General features: G+C 33.3%; 1 protein-coding gene across 1 annotated transcript in view; it reads right to left on the reverse strand.

Annotated features, from left to right (window-relative positions):
• LOC150095679 (calcium-transporting ATPase sarcoplasmic/endoplasmic reticulum type-like) overlaps nucleotides 1–23,896 on the reverse strand; it is a 382,896-nt gene that overhangs the window by 251,575 nt on the left and 107,425 nt on the right. Inside the window, 2 exon segments of the mRNA XM_090409696.1 lie at nucleotides 10,538–10,555; nucleotides 17,965–18,189. Coding sequence (XP_090265822.1) covers nucleotides 10,538–10,555; nucleotides 17,965–18,082 — 136 coding nt within the window. The 5' untranslated portion in view covers nucleotides 18,083–18,189.

A 23,896-nucleotide genomic window follows, 5' to 3' on the forward strand; every position in this document is an offset into this window, starting at 1 on the left:
TACCTGGAACTTAGTAAAGAAATTCCTCTAATTCTTACATTCAACTTTATTCCTTTTTTATAAATGGTACCTATGAGAGCTCTCTACTTCAATCATCAGGAATTTGACCTTCTGACCAGGCCATTTGAATTATGCAGTGTAACCACTGTAAAAAAATTTTATATCTCCATACTTAAGCATTTCTGGTCAAATATTATCTACTCCAGCTGCCTTTCCACATTTCAAGTTTCTGACAGCTTTTTCTACCTCAAGTTTGATATGTACTTCTCTTTGCATTCCTCTTGAAAATGTTCTAGTATGGTTCTATCACTACTTGGTTCATTTAACAGTCTTTCAAAGTAACTATTCCAGACATCTAGGATGTCCTTATCTTCAGTTTTCATATCACCATTATCGTGTTTGATTCCTTTTACAATACTCTTCCTTCCATTTCTAAGCTGTTCACTAGCCTCCAGAACATCTAGCCACCTTGATATTTATTTTCTATATTCTTACCGAGGTCTTTCTATAACTTTTGTTTAGCTACTTTTACACAGCTTAGCTCACATTTTCCTCTGTATTCTTTTAGGGCATCTGCTGACTTATTTGCTAGGAACTTTTGGTATGCTTTCTTTTCCAAGACTGCTTCTTTAACTTCTTGTGTCCATCATGGTGTTCTTATTTTTCTATTCTTGCAGACATCACCACCACATACACACCATGACCTAGCTGAATCAATCAATGTCTTCTTCAGAGTTTGCCACTGAGACCTCCAAGGTTTGGTTCTCGTTTTCAATTTGTTTCATTTTTTCTTCAATAACATTTGTATAATCAAGTCTACAATTTACTTGTAAAAGCTGCTCAACTTGAATTATTTTAAAAACTTTCTTACATAGTCTTCTTTTCAATGTGATATCCATTTTTATCCTGCTTAGTACTAAGTAATGGTAACTTCTAATTTCAAATCCTCTGTACACTCTTGTACCTACCCTGAATGAGCATGAAGATATCACTATCAACAATGACAGTTGATAGTGATATCTTCATGCTGAAAAGCCTATTTGACATAGTCAATGAGGCTTTTCTTATTTCTTTTGTCTTTTCTCCATGTGAACTTGTGCACAACTTTATGTTTTAACATGGTGTTAGTAAATACCATTATTATTAGTTCTGTCCTTTTCTCCAAATTTTCCCAAAGTGTTCCTATATGCCTGGTGAGATTCATTTCCTACTCTACTGTTCATATCTCCAACAAGGATCGTTTTTTCCATTTTCTTTATGTCAGATGCCTGTTCTTATGACTCAAAAAATTTCTCCACTTCTTCTGCGGGACCATAAGCACAAATAAATTTCACTGTCCATTTTGAAGTTTGCCCACATAACTACTTGAAACTGCCTTCCAATCAAGAAGTTTATCTTCATGTTTGGTGCAGAATGCTATCACTACTCCTTCCTTTCCTTGATTATTATTTCCTGAAAATAACATCCTACACGTTATATAAATAAAGTGAATATTAGATATCCAGCATTATTTCAAAGCTGAATGTAGAACCTATGAAAGTTTCATAAGAATAAGTTGAGCAGAGAGCTTATGGGAATACACTCACCAGCATTCACGAGTTGCCTTTGTGAAGATTACTTAGAAAACATAGGCACCGCCCAAGCGTCTATATATTTGCTTTCTATTCATCCATTTTGATAAGGTTTCACTGGCCTGACAGCTGTTTTGAACTGGTTGGTTCTCCTCTGAGACCAAACAGAAACCTTAAGAGAACAAAAACTCTCATTGGTGCATACAAATATTTACTAAAATAAAGAGCCTTCAGTTCGGCGATACAAAATTATATAAGAGGATATTAGATCCAGCATTATTTCAAAGCCGAATGTAGAAATTATGAAAGTTTTGTAAAAATAAGTTGACCAGAGAGCTTATCAGAATACTCTCACCAGCATTCACTTTAGAGTGAATTCAAGGTTATAGGTTAGACACAATGGTCAAACATTTTGCCCTTCAAATTAAATAGAATTTTGCCTATGAAGATATTTCATCTTCCTAAAGGTGATCTAATAGTTACTTCCTTTTGTTTCTGTTTGTTTTTCCATGATTTGTCCTAAACATGAATCAGCCCATTTCTTAATTGTTAAAAATGAAGGAGAAGAGTACCCATAAACTTTTATGAACTTCGAATTTCTTTTGCTGTTAAACCTCCTTTTACAAAGAATTTTATAACCACACGATACTCAATTTTATCCATTTCCAGGGATACAGACAACAGTTTTGCTTCAGACAGCTGTATAAAACAAACTACTTGATTGTATCCCTGTAGTATATGAGGGTGGTCTGAAAAGTTCTCAGCCTCGACAACTTTTCAGACCATATTATTATTATTATTATTATTATTATTATCGTATATTATTTATTATGCCATTTACTTTGACAAAGTTACCTATTGATATTTTTGTGTCTACGACTTTTTCCTCTTCGTATGATAAATCACACCCCAAGTATTTAAATATTAGAACAAGTATTTACTTGTTCTAATATTTTATTATCTATAACTATTTTACTTCTTATTGATTCTCCTTTGAATGCCATTATTTTTGTTTTTTCTTTAGATATTGTCATATTATATTGTTTTAAGATATCATTTAATGATCTTTGTAAACCTTCTGATGTAGCTTATACTATTTGATCATCTGCAAATTGTAATGTATCTATCTTCATTTTTGGGTTATTTGTATACCAAATGGGTTACACTCAGTGGTGAGCTATGGAAATTTTAACAAAGGGGAAAAAAAAAAAGAAGGCCTAACTTAGTCCTTATAATACTTATATTGCGACTTTGTAGAGCTTCTGACAGACATGATAATTCCTGTAGGATATCAATCATTAATACTAGATCTTTTAAAAATTCCATATTGAGAAGTCGGTTTAAAAAGCCCTTATATTTATCGTTCAATGCAAAATGCTTGCATAAAGCTGAGTAATTTCTCCACAAAGCAAGAGCCGTTTGTAAACTGCAAGCTGCCCATCATGGTCCAAACACATGGCCGATATTTAAAATTTCGATACAAAGGTCTTTTGCAATCTTATTTAATTCTCGTTAATTTTTTGATGATTGATGATAGAAAGCATATAATTTATCCATAAATATTTCAAAATGATTTATTTCTTTAATGTGTTTTATCGAATCGTCTAATGCTAAGTTTAAACGACGAGCGCAATGCTAAATCACAACGTTGGAAAATTTTTGTAGAAATTTGATTGCAACACTTGATTTGTTTCCTAACATTACACTAGGTCCATCAGAACAAAATGCAATGAAATGATTTTTTATATAATCCATATGAATTTAAAGTAGCATGTATACATTCCACAGTGGTATTTTCTAGTTCTAAAAGATTATTAAACAAGAAGAACAAGGAACTAGCAAATTTGAGAAAATATTAACAATGGGCTCGCGCGAGCCCCTTATAGCTCACCACTGCTTATAGCCTATAAGCAGTGGTGAGCTATGGAAATTTTAATAAAGGGCTCGCATCGTCGAGCAAAAAAGCATATTTCATACAAAAACTTTTATTAATACAGCTTGTGTACAAATGTCAATAATCAACCTGTAAAGGCTATCATTTTTAAACAAATATTTCATGATCTAAACATGAAATATTTGCATACAATCATCTGTGTTAATTTATCTTACATACGAAAAACATTATTTAACTATCAAAATATAATAAGAATAAAATCTTTTATAATTGCTCATATGAAATAGTTTGCATTTTTTATAAAAAAAAATGCATTTCTTTTGTTTGCAATAGAAGTTTTTATGACAAACAATCTATAAAGAATAAATAAATATTATCTAAATATAATTGAAGTACGTTATATTTCTCTTATACTTCAAGTGATAATCAATGGTACCAATCAAAGAGCATTATTTTATAATCCTATTTATTGATATGCGATTACCAAAAGTGAATTCTTATTTGTAAAATGGCGGTAACAGTAACTATAATATACTCACATATGCTCTCCAGCCAAAAGGCTGCAGGTTCGAATCCCACCATGAGCATAGATGTTTGCGATTGTCTGTGAAAATACGGGTGGTGGTCGGCGGTAAATGCCGTTGGTGTAGATGATAAAGGTAGTTGCGTTTGGTGGAGACAGAAAGTTGTAGAGTAGGTGCCCTTCCTCAATGAGTCTTCAGAATACTTGGAGTGTTACGTAACAATAATAATTTTATTTAATAAAATCACTTTGTTAGGTTATCGTATGAGTTTGTCGCTTAATATATTTCAAACAATTAAGTTTTTTTTTGTTTGTTTTTTTTTTTGAAAAAATAAAAAAGTAAACAAGAACAAGGGGCTTGCAAATTTGAGAAAAATTTAACAAAGGGCTCGGGCGAGCCCCTTATAGCTCACCACTGGTTATACTGCTTCCAGATTGTTATAATTATATATATATATATATATATATGTGTGTGTGTGTGTGTGTGTGTGTGTGTGTGTGTTGAAAAGCAGAGGTGAGAAAGATACATCCTTGTTGTACTCCTCTTAATATATCTTTCCATTCTGAAATGTGTTCTAATTTAACTACTATTTCATTTCTTGTATATATTTCTTGAATGGATTGTATAAAGTGGTTTGGTATATTTAAATCAGTTAATATTTTAACTGATTTAAAATATTTCAGAACTGCTGTCTGCACAGTTGCAAAACAAAAATGAACCCTCTAAATGGAATAGACTGCAAGCAGCTATCATAACATCTGCTAAAAACCACATCAATAAACAAGAAGAAAGAAAGAAAAAACTATGGATAACTCAAGAGGTAATCAACCTTATTGATGAAAGAAGAACATGGAAAAGAGGAGCAAATGAAGCAGAAAGGTTAAGATATAAAACTTTGGATGAAAGAATCAAACAGTTATGTAAAAGATTGAAAGAAAACTGGATAAATAGGCAGTGCACTGAGATAGAAGAATTACAAAATAGGAACAAAACCAGAGAAGCATTCCTGAAAGTGAAAGAACTTAATGGAAAAACAAAATGCACACAGTCTAATAACATCAAGGACAAAGATGGGAACATACTCATTGATAAGGAAAAGTTACATGGAAGATGGGTGGAGTACTTATCAGATCTCTATGATGATGATAATGGTAACATGTTGGATGATTCACGACACCTAAGTTAAACGTAACAACAGATACCACTCTACCCACAAGAAAGGAGGTAGAACATATAATTAAGAATCTTCCTAATAATAAATTCCCTGGGTGTGATAATATTCTGGCTGAGCTGCTGAAAGCTTTGATTGGCAATAATAACAACTATTTATTGGAATCCATTCAGGACATCTATAAAACAATACAATTACCTGAAGTTTTTACACCATCTATCTGTATACCAATTCCAAAGAAACATAATGCACAAAATTGTGAGGATTACAGAACTGTGAGCCTAATATCCCATGCATCTAAAATTATTTTAACCTTCGTTAACAAACAAATTGAAAGAGCCATAAGCAGTGAATTGAGTGAACAACAGAAAGGCTTCAGACGAGGAATGGGAACCATTAATGCTATCCTGGAACTAAAAATACTAATAGAAAGGTCACTTGAAAGAAATAGCTATGAAGCATACTAATAGAAAGGTCACTTGAAAGAAAGTCTATGAAGCATATGTAAATGTTCATTTACATATGCTTCATAGACTTTCAGAAGGCTTTTGACCGGGTAAAACATAATAAAATGTTCAATATATTAGACATAGAAGATCATGTACTTAAGATTATAAAAATTATTTACACCAAACAGAAAATGCAGCTGTTTAACTCTGAGACTTCTGTAGTGAAAATAAAAACAGGAGTTAGACAAGATTGTACCCTTTCACCAAATCTATTTAATATCTATAGTGAGACAGTGATGAAAAGATTGAAAAACAAAAACAGGAATTAGTATCAATAGTATAAAATACAACAATCTTAGATATGCTGATGATACCATTCTAATAGCAGAAAACAGAAACAAATTAATCAAATTACTGCAGCTACTAATTGAAGAAGGTCAAGAATTTGGATTAGATATTAATGCAAAAAAAAAAAAAAATGTATGAAAATCTCAAAAGAAAGCAGATCCGAGCCAGAAATATTCATAAACAGTATGAAAATTGAACATACAACAGAATACAAATATTTAGGCACCTACTTTACTGCGGATGGAAAGCAAGATAAAGAAATAAAAATAAGAACAGCTATAGCTAAAGATGCATTCTGGAAAAATAAAGATCTGCTCAGACGTTCTGTGAGTATCGAGACAAAGAAAAGAATGATAAGAACATTAGTGTGGCAAATTTTCACATATGGAAGTGAGACCTGGATATTCAAGAAGAGAGTAAGGCAACAGATAATGGCCTTTGAAATGTGGTGCTATAGGAGAGCTCTGAAAATCCCATGGACAGAACATGTGACAAATACACAGATGTCCTACACAGAATGAGAACACAGAGATCTTTATTACAGGAAATGACAAAGAGAAAGATGAGATTGGCAGGACATGTACTGAAAGGTTCAGCAGAACAGAGGATATTAACAGTTTAGAAGGAAAAATTATGGGAAAAGGATCAAGAGGCAAAAAACGAAGGACATGGCTTGAAGATATAAGATCGTGGATAGGATCACATGGCTATGCGAAAGCCCACCAACAGAGAGAACTGGAAAGACATGGGGCTACACCCTCTCACTGAGGAAGCTATAAAGAAGAAGAATATTTTAAACAATTTTTGTTGTCTACTAATTTTGTCAAAGGCTTTTTCATAATAAAGGCCACGTGTGTTTGTTTCTGAAATTCTCTTCTCTTTTCTATTAATAATTTTAGAGTAAAAATTGGATCTATGCAGGATTGGCCTTTTCGGAAACTGTTTTGTTCTTCTAGTAGTTTGTCCTCTACAATACTGTTTAGCTTCTCTTAAATATTCCTGCATATATTTTATATCCTGTATTTAGCAGACTAATTCCCCTATAATTATTGCAATCATCTTTATTTCCTTTTTTATAGATTGGGTTAACCAATGCTTTTTTCAAGAGTTAGGAATTTTTCCAGACATCCAAACCATATTAAAAAATTTCAGAAGTCTTGCATTAAATTTATCACCTGCATTTTTGTATAGTTCTATATTTATATTGTCTTCTCCTGGCGTTTTCCTATTTTTCATCTTCTTTATTACATTTTTCAGTTCTAACATTGTGAAATTTTCTGTTAGGTCATTCTTTGTTTTATAAAATTTTATTTCATTGTTCTCATCTGTCCAGAGATTTTAAAAACAGGTAACCCATTATTCTAAATTGAATAATGGGTTACCTGTTTCTAAATCTTTTCTTTTATTTCTTTATTCTTGTATTTTATTACTTTATAGGTTTTGGGTTGTGGCTTAAATATATCCTCTTCTAGTTCTGTTATGAAATTGTTCCATCTCTCTCTCTGTTTTTTCCTCACTTCTCATTTTGCAATTGCACTGTTTCTTTTATACTCTATTTCTGTTTATTGTTTTGGAATTTAGCCATTTCTGGTAACTGTCCATTTTTGTTTTTTTATTATATTTTCAATTTCTTTCTTCCAGTCTCGTACTCCTCTTGTTCTAATCCATTTGTGCTTTATTCCTAAGCTTTCTGTTACTGTTTTTGTGAGAATTTGTTTCAAATTTTCCCATTTCTCTTCTATGTCACTTGATTCATTTGTGGTTACTTTAAGTTTGTGCATTTTTGATATTTTCTCTAACGTGGGGATCTTGTATCCTGTAATCCTTCAGATAATTACCTTAATGAGTGACCCTAAAGGACCAATAGAACTCAGTGAACAATGAAACTTTTCACTGTTCTAGAGGAAAGAATCCAAAACAAGAAAAAAAACAAAATGCACTTGGAACATGTAATGTGCAGGTTAGCTGTAACTTCAAAAAATATCAGTTTGTCTAAATATGCAAATAAAAAAAAAAAATACACACTTTGAACAGTATATATTATATACAGGGTGTTCGGGATAAATTTGACAGTTTCGTAAGGAAAAAGAAAATCTTCTTTGTATCTATTAAATTTAATGAATTGACAAAAAAACATTACAGGCAGAGTTAATTACAATACTATCAACAAGATTTACTCAAAATAACCACCATTAGCATCGATCACAGCTTCAATTCTGCTTCGGAACCTCGAACAAGCTGATGCTACAGTCTCCCTGGGAAGGGCCGCAAAAACTGTTTTAATTTTATCCATTAACTGGGCTTTTGTATTACTGGAAGTGCGATTGGTGTCTTTTTCAACTGCGCCCCATACAAAATAATCCATGGGGTTAAGGTCTGGGGAGTTTGGAGGCCAAACATTTGGACTGGTGAAGTCGTAGAAATTTTCAGACAACCATTTTTGACTTTTCCCAGAGGTGTGGCAAGGGGCCGAATCCTGCTGCCATACATATGGCCTACCATTGGCTACCCTTGTTATCCAGGGCTTGACTACAGTTAGCAACTCCACGAACAAAGCCCGAATTCCAATGCCAGGGTTCTTCAACACCTGTTCCTGCAGATTTGCGAGGAATTCTGCTGTACGAACGCAATCAGATCGTCTGCTAGGGATCTTTCTTCTTGCTACATCCTCGTAGTCACCATTGCAAGTCTCTAGTTCATGCCTGATTGTTTTTACTGTATTCAGGGAGCATTGGGCAGCAGTCGTAATATCCTTATTTTGATGGCGGGCACGAATCATCATGATACAAGTTATTCTCTTCCATGATTCAGGTGGGTTCCAGCTATCCATCCTTTCTGACATCTTGTATATGAATGAAGAAGGGTCCAAACTTTTAAATGAAGAGAAGTGTGTGTTAATACATGTAACTTACGGAAAAATATAATTAATTATAAATATGTCAAATTTATCCCGAACACCCTGTATATATATAAAAAGGGGAAATCTTGAAATAAGTTTTAATTGATTTTAAAGCCCTCTGAAATTCTACAGATCTGGCAAATAGAAATGATGCCATAATTAACAGGAAAAATCTAAAGATTTCTCCCATCTAGAACAGGATGATGATGAGTTGCTTTTCATCAAAATCAAAAGTTAGGCAGCTTAAGCCTACTGTTGATTTCACTTGGTTGACCCATAATAAATGCTACATGATGATTTATCAAATTCATAAATAGCACTAACAATTCCAGTTTGCTCTCAGAAACCACTACTAAAATATGTTTCCTAAAAACATTTTTACAACAATTTGCTTATGTTTGGAACTGTTTCTTATCATTTTTTAAATACAAGAAGGATGGCAAAAAGAACCAGCACATGAAAGGGTTTCACAGACTGACCTAAGTATAAGTCAATACTCATTAAACAAACTCTTAATGAGCACTGACTAATATTTAGGTCAATTTATGAAACTTATATTTAAAAATTTCTGTTGCATCACAATTTGATGTTTAAATAGTGATTCTAAGATAGTTGAGGTTTAAATGGAATCAAATGCTTTTTCTGAAGTCCATGAATGTCAAAGAATTGATTATGTTTCTATCTTTTTTTTTTTAAATTAGCCTAAGAGTATGAATGTGATTGATCAAAAGTTCGTAATAATGTCTAAACCACTGTTCATGATTTCATATAATTAAGCTGATGCATTATACTTTTGATAGTTTTGAAACTGTCTTATATTGCCAATAATAATCTAATGGGCCTGTCATTATTCAATGTATTGGGATTTTTCTATTTAAAAAATAGTATGATAAATAAATTTTAAATAAAGAGTTATGCCAGATACTAGCATAACAAAAGTATTACCTTTTGTACTATCCTAAATTTTAAAATTCTATGTAAATCACATTTCTACAGAAGTCCCTCCATCCATCATTTCAAAGTTGCCTTAATCCCTCCTTGTATAACCTTTATACCCAATTTAAAACCCTTTGAGATGATTTCCTGTAAGTTTTCCTTTATAACATTCTTTAATTTTGTATATTATTTCATTTCTATTATCCTTTTTCTTCAGAAGTAGATTTTCTTTATTGTCAACGATTTCATACCTATCTTATCTTTAAAGGTTTCTTTTATTTCTCTAGCACTAAAAGAATGGATTTTGTGTCATTATTTTCTGTTTTGCATAATTCTGATTAGTCTAGTGAATTTATTGTATTAACTCTTTACTCCTCCTTTACATTTTGTTAATAAGCCTAATGTTTCTTTTGAAAGTTGCTTATCACTTGAATGGGGGAAACATTCCACCTATCTCAAGGAAGTATCATAGTATTTCTTAGTTTTCGATTAATTTCATTAGTCTTTTCCTTCCTCTCCTCTTCGATTCCATTATTTGAAAAATCTCTTTCTAAGCAGCATCGTATTCTCCAATCCCCATGTCAATCTTAGAGCAAACAGATCTTAAAATAAATAGCAGTATTATCTGAACTCACTGTATTAATATAGAAAAATCAATGTACTATGCTATTAAGTAAACACCCATATTTTAAAGTATCAATTACGATTAAGCATTTGTATTCTTGTTCCCATGCCTCTCACTTACCTTCTTCTGCAGGTAATTCTGAAAGAAAAAATTAGAAAAGAAATTATTTTAATAAAATGTTTATAATGCATACCTAAAATCTAAAAGAAAAAAAAAAAAATGGTATTCTAGAAATCTGAACAATAAGGTAAAGCTAATTTACCCTTAATGATCATAACAAATACATTAACTGTATATCAGATAAATTCAAAATGCCAGCTAACATTAGAAAATAAGTTTCATTTCAACAGAAATATGTTGGAAAAAATTTAAAGTGACAGATGACAGTAATAAACATTAAGATTAATAACAATTGCTCAATATTCAAAAGAGGAAAGCTTTATAATTCTAATATTAAATTTCATATTAATATAGAATTTAGCCATACAAATTTTAAATCTCATTTATACTCATTAAACATTTAAAATAAAGATAATGTGCTGTAACTGTACATGAACTTTTTTAGGCTTTCAGCTGATGCTGAATCAACTGATCTTTTGGTACACGTAATGAATCCCCTCCCCCCCACTCCTAGAAGAATGGTTTACTCCTATAAGTTGTATAGTTTTGAGATTTTAACTGAAATTAATTAAACAGTAAATTATTCTTAATATAACTTCCACAGATTTCAACTCACTGCAAGAGACCTACAGTAAAAAATCAGACCTTGCCAATAAATTGTTACAGGGTTCAACAGAAAGACTAATCTAGCTTAGCAGGTTTATGTAAAATCTCATCTTATAAAAATTATTCTTTCAGTCCTTCAGGCTTCACACCACTTGTTCGGTTTCCTTTTTTCTTTAATGCAATTCCCCATGTACAAATCAAACCTATCATGTGTTGACTAAGGATTCAAATAATCTGGAACCCTATACTACAATCTGATCTCATACAGAACAATGAAATTGGTCTGCTGCCTAAAAAGACAACCACAAACATTTGTGCCAGCAGTAAAATTCAAACTCATGGCCTATTTGGTGGAAGGCAGAAGCATTGTTTACTCAGCCAACCCAGGCTTTCCTTTTATGAGATTTTACCCACAATACTATTGGTAAACTAAGGGCTAGATACTCACTGTATGTTACGAGATTAGAAAACCATCTTCTACTTTCATCCAAACTTATACTTTGCACAACTTCTACAGATATGTTTTAATCTTAGAATTAAATGATTTAGCCAAATATGCAACTTCCAAGAAATTAAATGCTTCAAAATCGAATCTATCCTTTGTAGCCTACAAACCACTCCCCTTCTTCCCCAATCAGTGTTGTTATACACAGTGATATGTATGATTACCACTAACATACATAACTTGATAGTGGCTATCATTTAATGTGCAGTTTTAATCCAAGGCAACTTGATGGCCAGGACCATCAACAGCATGTTTTCTGTATGCTGTCTGTAATCCATATTCTCAAATTTGTTGAGCATATCAGTGTTCCATACAATTATCAGCCTCTCTCTCACAACCATAACTTGATTTTTCTGGAACCAAAAATGATCAACTCGACTATAATACTCTGTGCGATCAATAACGTCAGGTGGTTCCTCTAATTCAGCAGTCTATCAATTAGTATACAGACATCTCATCTCCATCACATCGCATAACTATTTCACATTAATGAAATGAGCACTAATTAAAGTATTTCATTCTTTTTTTTATGTTATTGTTTTTGGCACTATGGCTGCAATCCTTTTCTGTTTATAATTTCAAAATGTATAAATCATCATGAAGTGCCATTAAATCAGTTTCATCCCTTATTATTCTTCCACCTTTAGCATTATTTCTGGGTTGATATATATGTCTGAATGTTTGCTTATTACTCTCATAATGATTAAATAAATATCAAAAATAAACTTGTACATGAAGTATATTTTTAAAGTACCTTTTCCAACTCTGATATCCAAAAATGAATCCAACCTGCCATTAGTCACATCGTTTCCCAACACATTCAATCTAAATACAAGTTTATTGTATAGTACTGTTCAATTTCTTTATGCTAAATCTCAACAGGCTGCGTAACAAATGCATAATTTCTTCTCTCCCCAATCAGTGTTCTTATGCATATTTCGCTTTTCCACTTGGGTAGTATGATTGCTAGCTAAGCAGTTTGTCACCCACAAGCATAACAAGTTATGCTTGTGGGTGGCAACCTGATGGCCAGGAACATCAACAGCAATTCATGTGATTAAAAAAGGGATAAGACCTTCAGCAATTGATTATAGCACCATAACTAACTGCTCACATCCCCTCCTTATACAGATTCCAGCAATGCACTCTTGTTATTATATCCACACATTCACTCCATTTCATGAAAATCTCTACATCAATCAACTTATCACAATTACATCCCTCCTCACATTCAAAAAGCTCTTGCAAATGATATTCCCTCAGCCTGTTTTTATATCCAACATTCCAGAGACATAATGACCAGTGTTATCACCATGTGTTTTTAACACAAAGCTTTTCTCCTCCCATTTCTTTAAACTGCCAAAAAAAGCTCTGAGCCTAAAGTACATTAGCAATAATACCACAGATGAGTTAAGGGCAAGATAATCCAACTCATTAAGACAAACATGGAAATTGTTCATGCCACCATAGCTCTAATAAGCAGAATGGTGGTTTAACACCAGATGAAAATATTAATTCATTCAATGTTAAAAATTATTAACACAAATGCTATCCAAATTTGTTCTTTTTCTACTGTTCTATTTTTCTTATAAAGAAAGAAAACTAAAGATTTCAAAAATATGTCTCCACATATCATTAAAAAAAAAACTTCATACTCCCCCCCCACCAGAAAACCACAAGCTGCCAAAACAGTGGGATCTCACTAAGAGAACCTCTAATCTAATCTAATCTTTTTCTCCTCCAGGAAAACTAAAAAGTGAACTACAGAATTAAATATAGAAATATTATATTACTGGAGAAAAAAAAGAAAAAAATAAATAAAAAAGAAAGTTTGAAAAAAAGAACCAAACCATGGAAACTGATTTACAGACTGAAGTAAATGTTCAGTATAAAGGATGAGGTTAAGTTATCTGTTAAAAAAAAAAAAAAAAAAAAAAAAAAAAAAAAAAAAAAAAAAAAAAAAAATCGACATTCCATAATGAACTGAAGAAGTTAGAGATGGTTGAGGAAAAGAAGAAAGCATATCAAATGTTCCCAGAAAGTAAGCAGTATGAGCACTAAGAATACAGAAAAAATGTAAGAGAGCAAAACAGTATTCAAAAGTTTTAAGAGAACGGGCACTAGACATATTTCTAGATATATGGCTTACACACATGGAAAAAATATAGGAAAAAAAAATGATATATTTAATCTAATGTGACATGAACATAAATCAGGGAGAAAAATGGCAGTTACCAAAATAAATCATAAAGATGAGTCATGGAGCATGTGCTTACTAGCTTGTGTCTCAGCGGCAGCTGAAACGACAGGATTATACTATTAGAGTTCAAAGGAGCAACCATAAAAGTTTCTGCAAATTAAATAGCCTTAAAAAAATTATGAACAGTTAATAGTCATCAATTCCCAAAATTAAGACTGCCACACAGAGTGATTAAAGTTTGGACAATTTTGTAGTGTCTCACATGTTTCAAGGATGATCAAATTTGAACCTGCTGTAGCTAGAATGAAGAATCTTTGTCTGGTACCATAGAACTCTGTATCTAGTGTCAATTATATGAGAAAGAAACATGATCAGACAGTTCTATGGAACCAGACAAAAATTTTTCATTCTAGCTACAGCAGGTTCAAATTCGATCATCCTTAAAACATGTGAAAACAAGTTCTGTATTTAGGATGAACCTGTTTCATCCTAAATGCAATATAGTCTTGATGTTCTTGGACTCTAATCAAAGATGACATGAATAAGATACTTATTTGATAAGGTACAAGATGTGGTAAAGTATTCTTTGTAGATGGGATCTATTTATAGATATTGGCTACCAAAAGAGGTGGATAAATCTAGACCAGGGGGGGAACCAGTGAAGCTGGAAGAGGTAAATGATTAATCCTTGAGGAGGAGGAGAAGACGACAATTTCCAGGCTGGTTTAAAGGAAGTGTACAGATCGAATTTACGAAGAATCAGTGCTATTTGTTCAGATTTTCTTTAAGGTAGGGTATTTAAATGCTTTTCACATTAGATTGTAGCCCAATAAAACTGGTTGCTGAAACAAATTGAAGGAACAGCAATGGGAAGTCCTATCTCACTTGCTTTAGCTGATTATTTTATGGAGCATCCAGAAAAGTAACTCTTCCATACCATTTTTCCTCAACCTCATATATGGCATCATTTTGTTGTTGTCTTTGCAGTCTGGCTATTCTAAAAGAGAATTACTTCAATCCTTGGAAAAAAAAAAACTCTGTACTCCTATATCAAATTCTGTACTGAATATGAATCCAATAACCATCTATCCCCTTTTTGGATAATTCAAATAACATCTGAATTATAATTAATAATTCAAATCCTACAGGGCATGTTGAATTTTTGGTATATCAAACAAGAACCTCTACTGGACACGTTCACTCATTCTCACACCATCATTCATTAATTATCAGTCATGAACATAGAGTTCATGTGAACTGTAATTCTGATTTTCTTTTGTTAGATGAATTAAATAGAATTAAAAGCACTCTGATGTCTAATGGTTATAACAAAACTCCATTTAGAAAACTGGTAGTTATCTGTCAACCAGGCTACAATCCAATGTGAAAAAAAGAACTTGCCTTAAAGGAATGTCTAAATGAAAAAATTTCTTTCTTCAAAAATTGGCTGGTTGCAGCCCACTAAATTGATTTCACAACCTGCAGTTTGAAAAACTGCTGATTTGGTCCACACACAATAATCAAGTTCATCCCAAAGTGTTCCTATTGGCTTAAGTTCAAAACTGTTTAGGACAGTCAAGTTCTTCCACATCATTTTCCTCAAAACACATCACCATACCACCTACAGTATACACAGTGTCAGAAAAACTTGCGTATTTTCCACTGTCAATGCAAGAAGCACTGCATTATCCAGAAGTGTTCCATATCTTTCAGAATTAATCCTTCCAGACATCACAAGTTCTAATCTATACCAGAAGAAACTGTAATAATTATATCTCCACAACACCAAACTTCACAGATAAATAATGCACTTGGGAATATAAAGTTTCCCAGGCATCTGCCACACTTACTGAACCAATAAGAAAAGGCTGTATCATGGATCATCACTCCATTTCACAAACTTCCACTGCTTTCAAAATTCTAGTATCAACCATAGCAATTAATGGGGCATAGTTAGCTGCCCTTACATAGCATTCCATTAATAACCTGAATCCCTGTACTCATGAGCAACAGTAGAGATGGTAATTAGCCACCAAAACGGCACTCTTTTTAGTAGCAATAAAACACAAAACTGAATTCAAACACTAAACAAAATGCCTTTTTGATTATTTTGCCACATGATTGTTGTTTCCACATCAGATCATTAAGATATCAGTATAACTCTTCCAAGCTCCCAATGATCTTTTGTTAGCTTCCAGTGCACTTTTTGCTGAGATGGCATACATCTTATTCACTGACTTGTTTGCCCACAGTTGATTTTAGGTGAAGAAGACTTTTACAAAATGTCAAGAACTAACAAGTTGAAAGTTGCCCTGTGTATGTGCAAAGTTGATATAGAATAAGGTGGGAGATTCAAACTAGGATTAAGCAAATGAAGTGGTTTCCTTTCTTGCTCATAATCATTCTTTTTGTAACACCTTCTTATTCTTTCTATGATACCTTTTTTAAAGTCTATAAGTTCTTAACTTCTATAAGCTAAAAAGTCTATAAGCTCTTAAACAGGTACACCACTCCAAGGTATATGTGCTATATAGCAGTACAGGCCACAGATGATGACAAGAACACACATCATAGCGCTCCCACCCCCCACTGGACTTGACTTCCAGTAACGTTTTCAACTTGTATATGCTTTTAATTTTAATCCCTGATGTTATTTCTATGGCAAATAAAATATAGTATCTATCAAACTTCTGTTTTATTATTTCTGTATTCATTCCATTAAACCTAATTATGTGTATACACCAGCACCTAAGCCTAAATATTTGTTTATTAAGAACACAAATCAGTGTATTTCATTAAAAAATGAAAGTTATCCCAATACTTGTTTCAATATAATGTACATCACTAAGCAAGCATATAAATAATCTTCGTGATTATTTATATGCTTGCTATTTATATTCATATAAATAATCTTCATGATTATTTATATGACCTGGATTAAACACTATACTCAACTTGTTTACCTGGAAATAGACAAGGAAGATATTCATTGTCATAAGAAGTGTAAGGGTAAATAAAATGTATAGATAGTATGCAGTCCAGCTTTCACATTCTGCATCTTCTTTTCCTGACAATAGGTTAAGAATCTGAATACACCAAATTCCCCAATACATTCAAATTCACTATATAACAGGGCAAAATTAATCTGTTCAGATGACAATGCCCTGAACTAAACCACATTCTTAATACTTTCTTAGCCAGTGGCTACAACCCCAAAAAAATATTAAAACCAGTTAACCACAAGCCCCCCCCTCCCCTTCATAACAAAGATTACGCTAAATCCATCACCATTTCCTATATTCGGGGCACCTTGGAAAAAACCAAAATCTTAAAAAAATACGACCTAACTTCTTGTTACAAACCATATAAAAAATTGGCATCCCTCATTCCGTTCCAACAAAGACCAACCACTTCCCCTAGACCTACCTGGGATACCGGGTCCCTTGCAGCTGTAAACTGTCCTACTTTGGCCAAACAGGCAGGACAGCAAATGTCAGGATTTTGGAACACAAAGACTATATCTGGTTTCACCAGTACAGCCACTCTGGGCTTGCAGACCATGCTCTGGAGACCTGCCACAGAATACGTTGGAAGAAAGCCACATTAATACACCGCAGGAAGTTTAAATATGAAAGATTGTTCATAGAATCAGCCTCAGCTCTAAAAAACTTACAAAACTTCAACAAATTTGGGATCCAACAGCCAAGACAACCCAATATAGCCTGCTAGGGGGCACCATTAGGACTCTAGGAACAACAGTAGTTTCTCTCTTCTGCTTTTTGTAGTGCCTGCGTGCACGTGTCATAGTTGTATGTTTCCATTGAAGATGGCAATGTGACATTGCCAAAATACAGGAAGTATTTATTAAAGTTTCTTTTAATTAATATTCCAGTGAACGTTGTAAATTCCTTAAATAATTTAACAGTCATGTGTTACCAATGTATAAGCTTTTCTACAAGAGTTAATAGACATTCAAATTCAAAGGAAAAAAAATACTATTAATGCAATATTATATACACTAATCAAATGTGAAACTTCATTTTAATATTGAAACTGATTTCAGAATATATAATCTCTTCTGCATTTAATTATCAAAAAGGAAAACCAAAAATTTACCATTAGGGCCATATTTTGCTTGATATTTCTTAACCTGGGCTTCAGTTAAACCTTGTTCTGGATCTGTACTATAGTACTCAAGAACCTCATCGTAAGTTTTTGTATGTGCTAACTCCATAACTAGCTTTTGTCCCTGAGCAAAACTGACTCACTTGTCAAACTAATCCTATTTTTACAACTTTGTATTCAATTAGTCAATAACAGACTGTGAAATAAAGAACAGACCTAAAGCAGAAACAATAAAAGAAAAATCAGTCAGTATCACAGCAATCCAGTATTATTCAATATTCAAATATACATTTAAAGTAAATTTAAATCTTCATATATGTATGTATATTTTTTTTAGGTGATGTAATAAGTGCTGATATTCAATAAGAATCAATTAAGAGACTAACAGTGAAGAAAGAAATTATCTGGAGGTTAGCAGTAGCTATAGTCTCAGAGTAGAAGTGGCTACTGCCAAGCCCTAAAATAAAACCATTAATGAAGGAGGAATTCTTGCCTAATATTTAATAGTTCTTGTTAAGTGACAAAAAAAAAAGATAGGAATTTGGAAGTAGCCATAAATTTAATGAAAAAAGAAAAATAAAACTGAAGAGATAGAGAAAGAAATTTGATCCTCAATAAATATTTTTTATATCACTCCCATACACAAGAGGCTGCTAAGCCTATAGCAAGTAAATGCTATGTGTGGCAAGAGTAAGTAATCTGTCGATATTCTTCAAAAAGAATATCGACAGACATATACTTTTCAATAAGACACAGGTAATCAATTAAGAGACTAACACTGAATAAAGAAACTATCTGGAGGTTAGCTACTGCTAACCTCCAGATAGCTACTGCTAACTTCCAGATAGTTTAGAGGTTAGCAGTAGCTATTTTCTCAGAGTAGAAGTGGTTATTGCCAAGCCCAAGCACTAAAATAAAACCATTAATGAAGGAGGAATTCTTGCCATTTAATAGTTCTTGTTAAGTGATAAAAAAGAAGTAGGAAGTTTGGATTCCTGTATAAGACATAGCCATGAATTAAAAAAAAAAAAAAAACTGAAGAGATAAAGAAAGAAGGTTGATACTTTGCTTTTGAATATCAACAGGAATACTCCATAGAATTAAGGTAGATGGAATGAAAGATGAATGGGAGTAGCAGGTTCACGAGTCAACATTTCAACTATAAAAGGACATTGGGGTTGGACGTGGTGTTATTGTATGTTTAGCAAAATAGGGGCATGATAGATGCTAGTGTTCTGCTGAACAGCATATGAAAATATGTAGAAGTGACAATAGGTAGGGCTTGTCTCTGACACAACAGCTAAGGAGAGTGTGAAAGTGGTCATCATTTAGAGATTTTAGGTGTATTGCCCCCAAATGTAAAAGCAGCATTCCAAGGATAAGCTGATTTGTGATTTATACAGATTTCATCTAGCTGGCTAGATGAAAAAGTAACATCTTGAGTAAAAAAGGATAAAGTTAGAGCATTATCTAAAGTGGGAAAAAAGTGGAAACTTTTAAAAGCACTAAAGGTCATTAGGTTGTTACCACTCCACTGAAGGTTGGTATGGAGAGATGTGTTTATAGACACTTGTTATAGATTAAGCTCAAGATGTTTGAGCACTACAAGGTTTGTCATAAAAGTATGGTAAGTGAAGAGTTCTATTATCAGCAAACTTGTAGATAGCATTCAAAGTCAGTGAGAGAAGGAAAATTTATGTATAAAAGAAGGTGGGTGAAATAACAGAGCCCTGAGGAATGCCTATATTTGGAAAATCTGAAGAGAGAGAACACCCTCCCTCTCATTCACATTATAAACACTAAGGGTGTTATATATGTTAGTGAAAAGAAAAAAAAAAAAAGTTGATTAAATTTTTGGTATATAGTATATATATCTTGGGGGAGACCACACTCCTACCAGGCGCATCCCCCGGGTGGCAGAAACCCAAATGGGTTGCTCTGAATAAAGAGCCGTGGACCAAAGGATATAGCTATATATATATATATATATATATATATATCTTTTGTAAACCAACTAGGAAGTGCATCCAGTCTAGTGGGACAGGCCTGACATGGAAGGTTTCTGAGTTCCCAGTCTTACTTTGGCTCTTACTAACTAATGGGCAGTACCATAGTCTGCTCCAGGCAAGTATGCACATCAGAGATGTGCATACTTGCCTGGAGCACATCAGAGATGCTTGTCTTCCACCACTGGAGAGCCATGATATGATCAGTCTGGTTCCTTTACCTATCAAGGTTAGATGTCCAAGTATAGGTCTGTCATGGGTATGTGTCTGGAAGCAGATATTAGCATGGGCAAATTCCAACAGTCTTTCACCATGGGTGTTACATTAACCCAGATCAAACATGCCACACTCAGGCCTAACTCTCATACTCTTTCCCACTTTTGCATTAAAGTTCCTTAAGATGTAAAGTATATCTCTCCTTGGTATGCAGTCCAAAACAGTCTGTAGGTTCCATGGAATTCCTCACTCAGGCCTATCTGTGTCTATCATGATTGGCACATTGGCAGGATGAACCTTAAGCCTAATACAAAATATCCTGTCATTAACAGGATTATAACTAAGAAGGGTTCTTGCCTGAACTGTCTTCAGTATCACAGCCACCCCATGTTGCTTTAAGTCACCTCCTGAATAAACAACTACCTTACTATCCTGTATTTTGAAGCAACTTTCTTCATTTCATTTGGTCTCTATAATTCCCATGATGTCAATTTTACACCTCTCCATCTCTTTACAGACAATATCAAGAATATACCCATCTGTAGACCCTGTACATTCTATGTGCCTATGTAAAGTTCCCTCTAAGATTAATTCCATACTTTCTGTATTCCTCGTTCACCATATCACTGACTTTTGTTGGAGACTGTAATATACTTCTTGAACAGGACCCTCTTCCTAATCCCTGAATGCAGCTCTCATTATTCTGCATGACAACCGATGCAGCACGAGTAGTATTATAAGGAACAACCATATTAGCATTTTGAAGTGAAGTCACTATAAGAAAAAAAGTGGTAGGTCGCAGAGGTCCTTTTCACATATCTGGGAGGTTTTGGTCCCAATTCATCCTAAATTGGTCAAAATCAATCAGTCAATTTTCCTCAATAAACATATTCAAAATTTCATACCAAGTACAAATCTGATTGACAATGAAGCCTCATAATATGGCAAACAGATGCATGTCATTAATTATGAGGTAATACATGGTGGGTCCAACATGTTCCAGCAATCTTCCTCCATAAAAGTCTCCTTTCATCAAAATCTCTAAGCTCAATTAAGCATCATATACTGAAATTCTCAGTACTTACTAACAAATTAACAATTCAAACTCTAATCTTTAGAGGTACCTGTGACATAATAATGGAACATGTATAGACCACAGTAATAACTTTATTACTGTGGTCTATACATAAAAGTCCCCTTTCATCAAAATCTCTAGGCTGAATTAAGCATCATATACTGAAATTCTCAGTACTTACTAACAAATTAACAATTCAAACTCTAATCTTTAGAGGTACCTGTGACATAATAATTAATAATGGAACATGTATAGACCACAGTAATAACTTTAATTAAATAAAGGTACAAATATTTCGTACTGGAAGTAACGGTATATCCTCAGTGTAAAACAAAGAGTTAAAGGAATGGAATACAAAGTAAAGAACAGTCGGTGGATCACCAATGATAATCTTGTTCATCATTGGTGATGTATTAGTCATAACCTTTGTGCAACTCTGCGTTCAATATTTATGTCAAAGTTGTTCTAGAGCATCATTAACAACAGATCTTTGTGGAATCAAAAGACTCCTCTCTAGCTTTTGTCCTCCACGAAGGTCTGTTGTTAATAACAGATGCAGTAGAACAACTTTGACACAAATATTGAAAGCAGAGTTGCACAAAGGTTAATCTTGTTCATCTCTGCAAGGGATTAGATAGTGACTGCCATTTAGGCATATTGCCTGCTTCAATCTTTTCAAAATCATAGTTTGAATTGTTAATGTGTTGCACTTGGAGACTTTTGATAATCTCAGCAAAAGTCTCCAAGTGCAACACATTTAGATATGTTGCTTGCTGTTATATTTTCAAAATCAGGATTTGAATTGCAGTTAATTTGTTAGTAAGTATTGAGAATTTATTTGACTCTTAAGTGAGCCTGGATATTTTGATGAAAGTGGATTTTTATGGTGGACAGCTATTTTTAATGACATGCTTCTTTAATTAAAAAGATAAAATTAATTGTTATTGCCTTTTCATACTCACTCACTCCCTTTTCTTACTGGTATTTATCATGCAGCACAAAAAAATATTAGCTCACATGTAACAATTCTTAAGAATGGGCCTTTAAAAAAAAAAAAAAAAAAAAAATCTTAACTGCTCTCCTTTAATATGTTTTTAAAATAAAATTCTGTTATCAGTTACCTTGAAACTGACTAGTATCAAATCCAATAAGCTAACAAATCGATGCTAGTGATCATTTGATCACTGGTATTGATTCTGGTACTGCTTGAGAGAGAGAGACTGTGAAGACAAATTAAAAGACAAGGGAAACTCAGCATATTAAATGTGGCATCCTATACATCTGTAGGGCACTTCATTTATTTAATTTATTATTATGTGACACCTCGGTGCATCCTCTCATGAGAGAATGCACTATACCACATAACTCACCATCTCCTCTACTTAATCTTCTACTATACACTATGACGCTACTACCATCTACTGCCCATCACCAATAGTATTTTGTCTATAAATTTCATGCATCCTGTTGGGAAATTTGCCTGTATGAAGAATGAAAAACCCGAGTTCGTGGAGGAAAAAACTTTGCTACCTCTATATGAGATCAACTAACTCACCTTTAATCGAAAAAGGCCATACAAAGATTCCTCTTATCATGACAAGAATTTAACTCGGGTCTTTACCAATCAAAGAGCACAATATCCAGTTCTTCCAAGTGCACTACAGAGGTACTTAATCTAGCATAAAGGCTTCATAAGAAAATCTCCACTATTTGATCTGTCTTTTGCAAATGAGTTGTGCCAATTTGATCTCTATCATACACACACACTGCACATTATGAGAAGGAAGTAATGAGACCAAAGTAAAACAAAAACATGGCTACAAGCCTCTCTGGAATCTGCTCTAGATACACTTGATGTGTGACCTAGTCCTACTATACATGTTCTTAATGCATTAAGTGTTCTTAATGGAGCAGTGATAGAATGATGTGTCGACATCAGCGATGTGTATAAAGCAGTTACAAGACAATAAAATAGTTGAAATGTTACAATTAACCTATGAGGATGGATCACAGACATTCCAATGGGTGAAGTATTTTCATGAGGGAAGAAAAGCTGGATATGACTCTCGCAATGGTAACCAAAAATAACTTTTAACCCAAAATTGGCAGACAAACCATACATTTTACTTTCAAGAAATCAAAACTTATATTTCCAGTCCCAAGCTCGTATGAGAAAAGAGGAGGGTTGTACTTGTGGCTAGCTACCACAATACATAAAAAAAATCCCTGCTACATAATTCCTACTTCTGTCCGTTGGCTTCTCTCTCTCTCTCTTAGAGAAGCCAACAGACAGAAGGCCATTGGAAAGGATATCCTCACACCCAAATCTATTACCAAAATAGGATGTTGGAATATTAAGACAACATATGAATCTTGGAAAGATAATCAAATAGCAAAAGAAAATGAAAATATATAAAATGCAAAACATTAGGATTAAGTGAAACCAAAAAAAATGGAACTGGTGAGATTAGATTAACATTAAACAATTAAATTAAACTTCCCAAGAAATTATATTGTTTAATTCTTTATCCAAATGTAAACAAAAGTTTGTGCAAAAAGTAACTTCACAACTAGGCTACTTGTATATAGAGGCTAATGATTTTACATCAGCCTATATATACAAGTG

Source organism: Typopeltis vanoorti, chromosome 20 (assembly GCF_054136105.1).
Source record: "Typopeltis vanoorti isolate ZY-2024b chromosome 20, IOZ_Tvanoo_1.0, whole genome shotgun sequence".
NCBI lineage: Eukaryota > Metazoa > Arthropoda > Arachnida > Uropygi > Thelyphonidae > Typopeltis > Typopeltis vanoorti.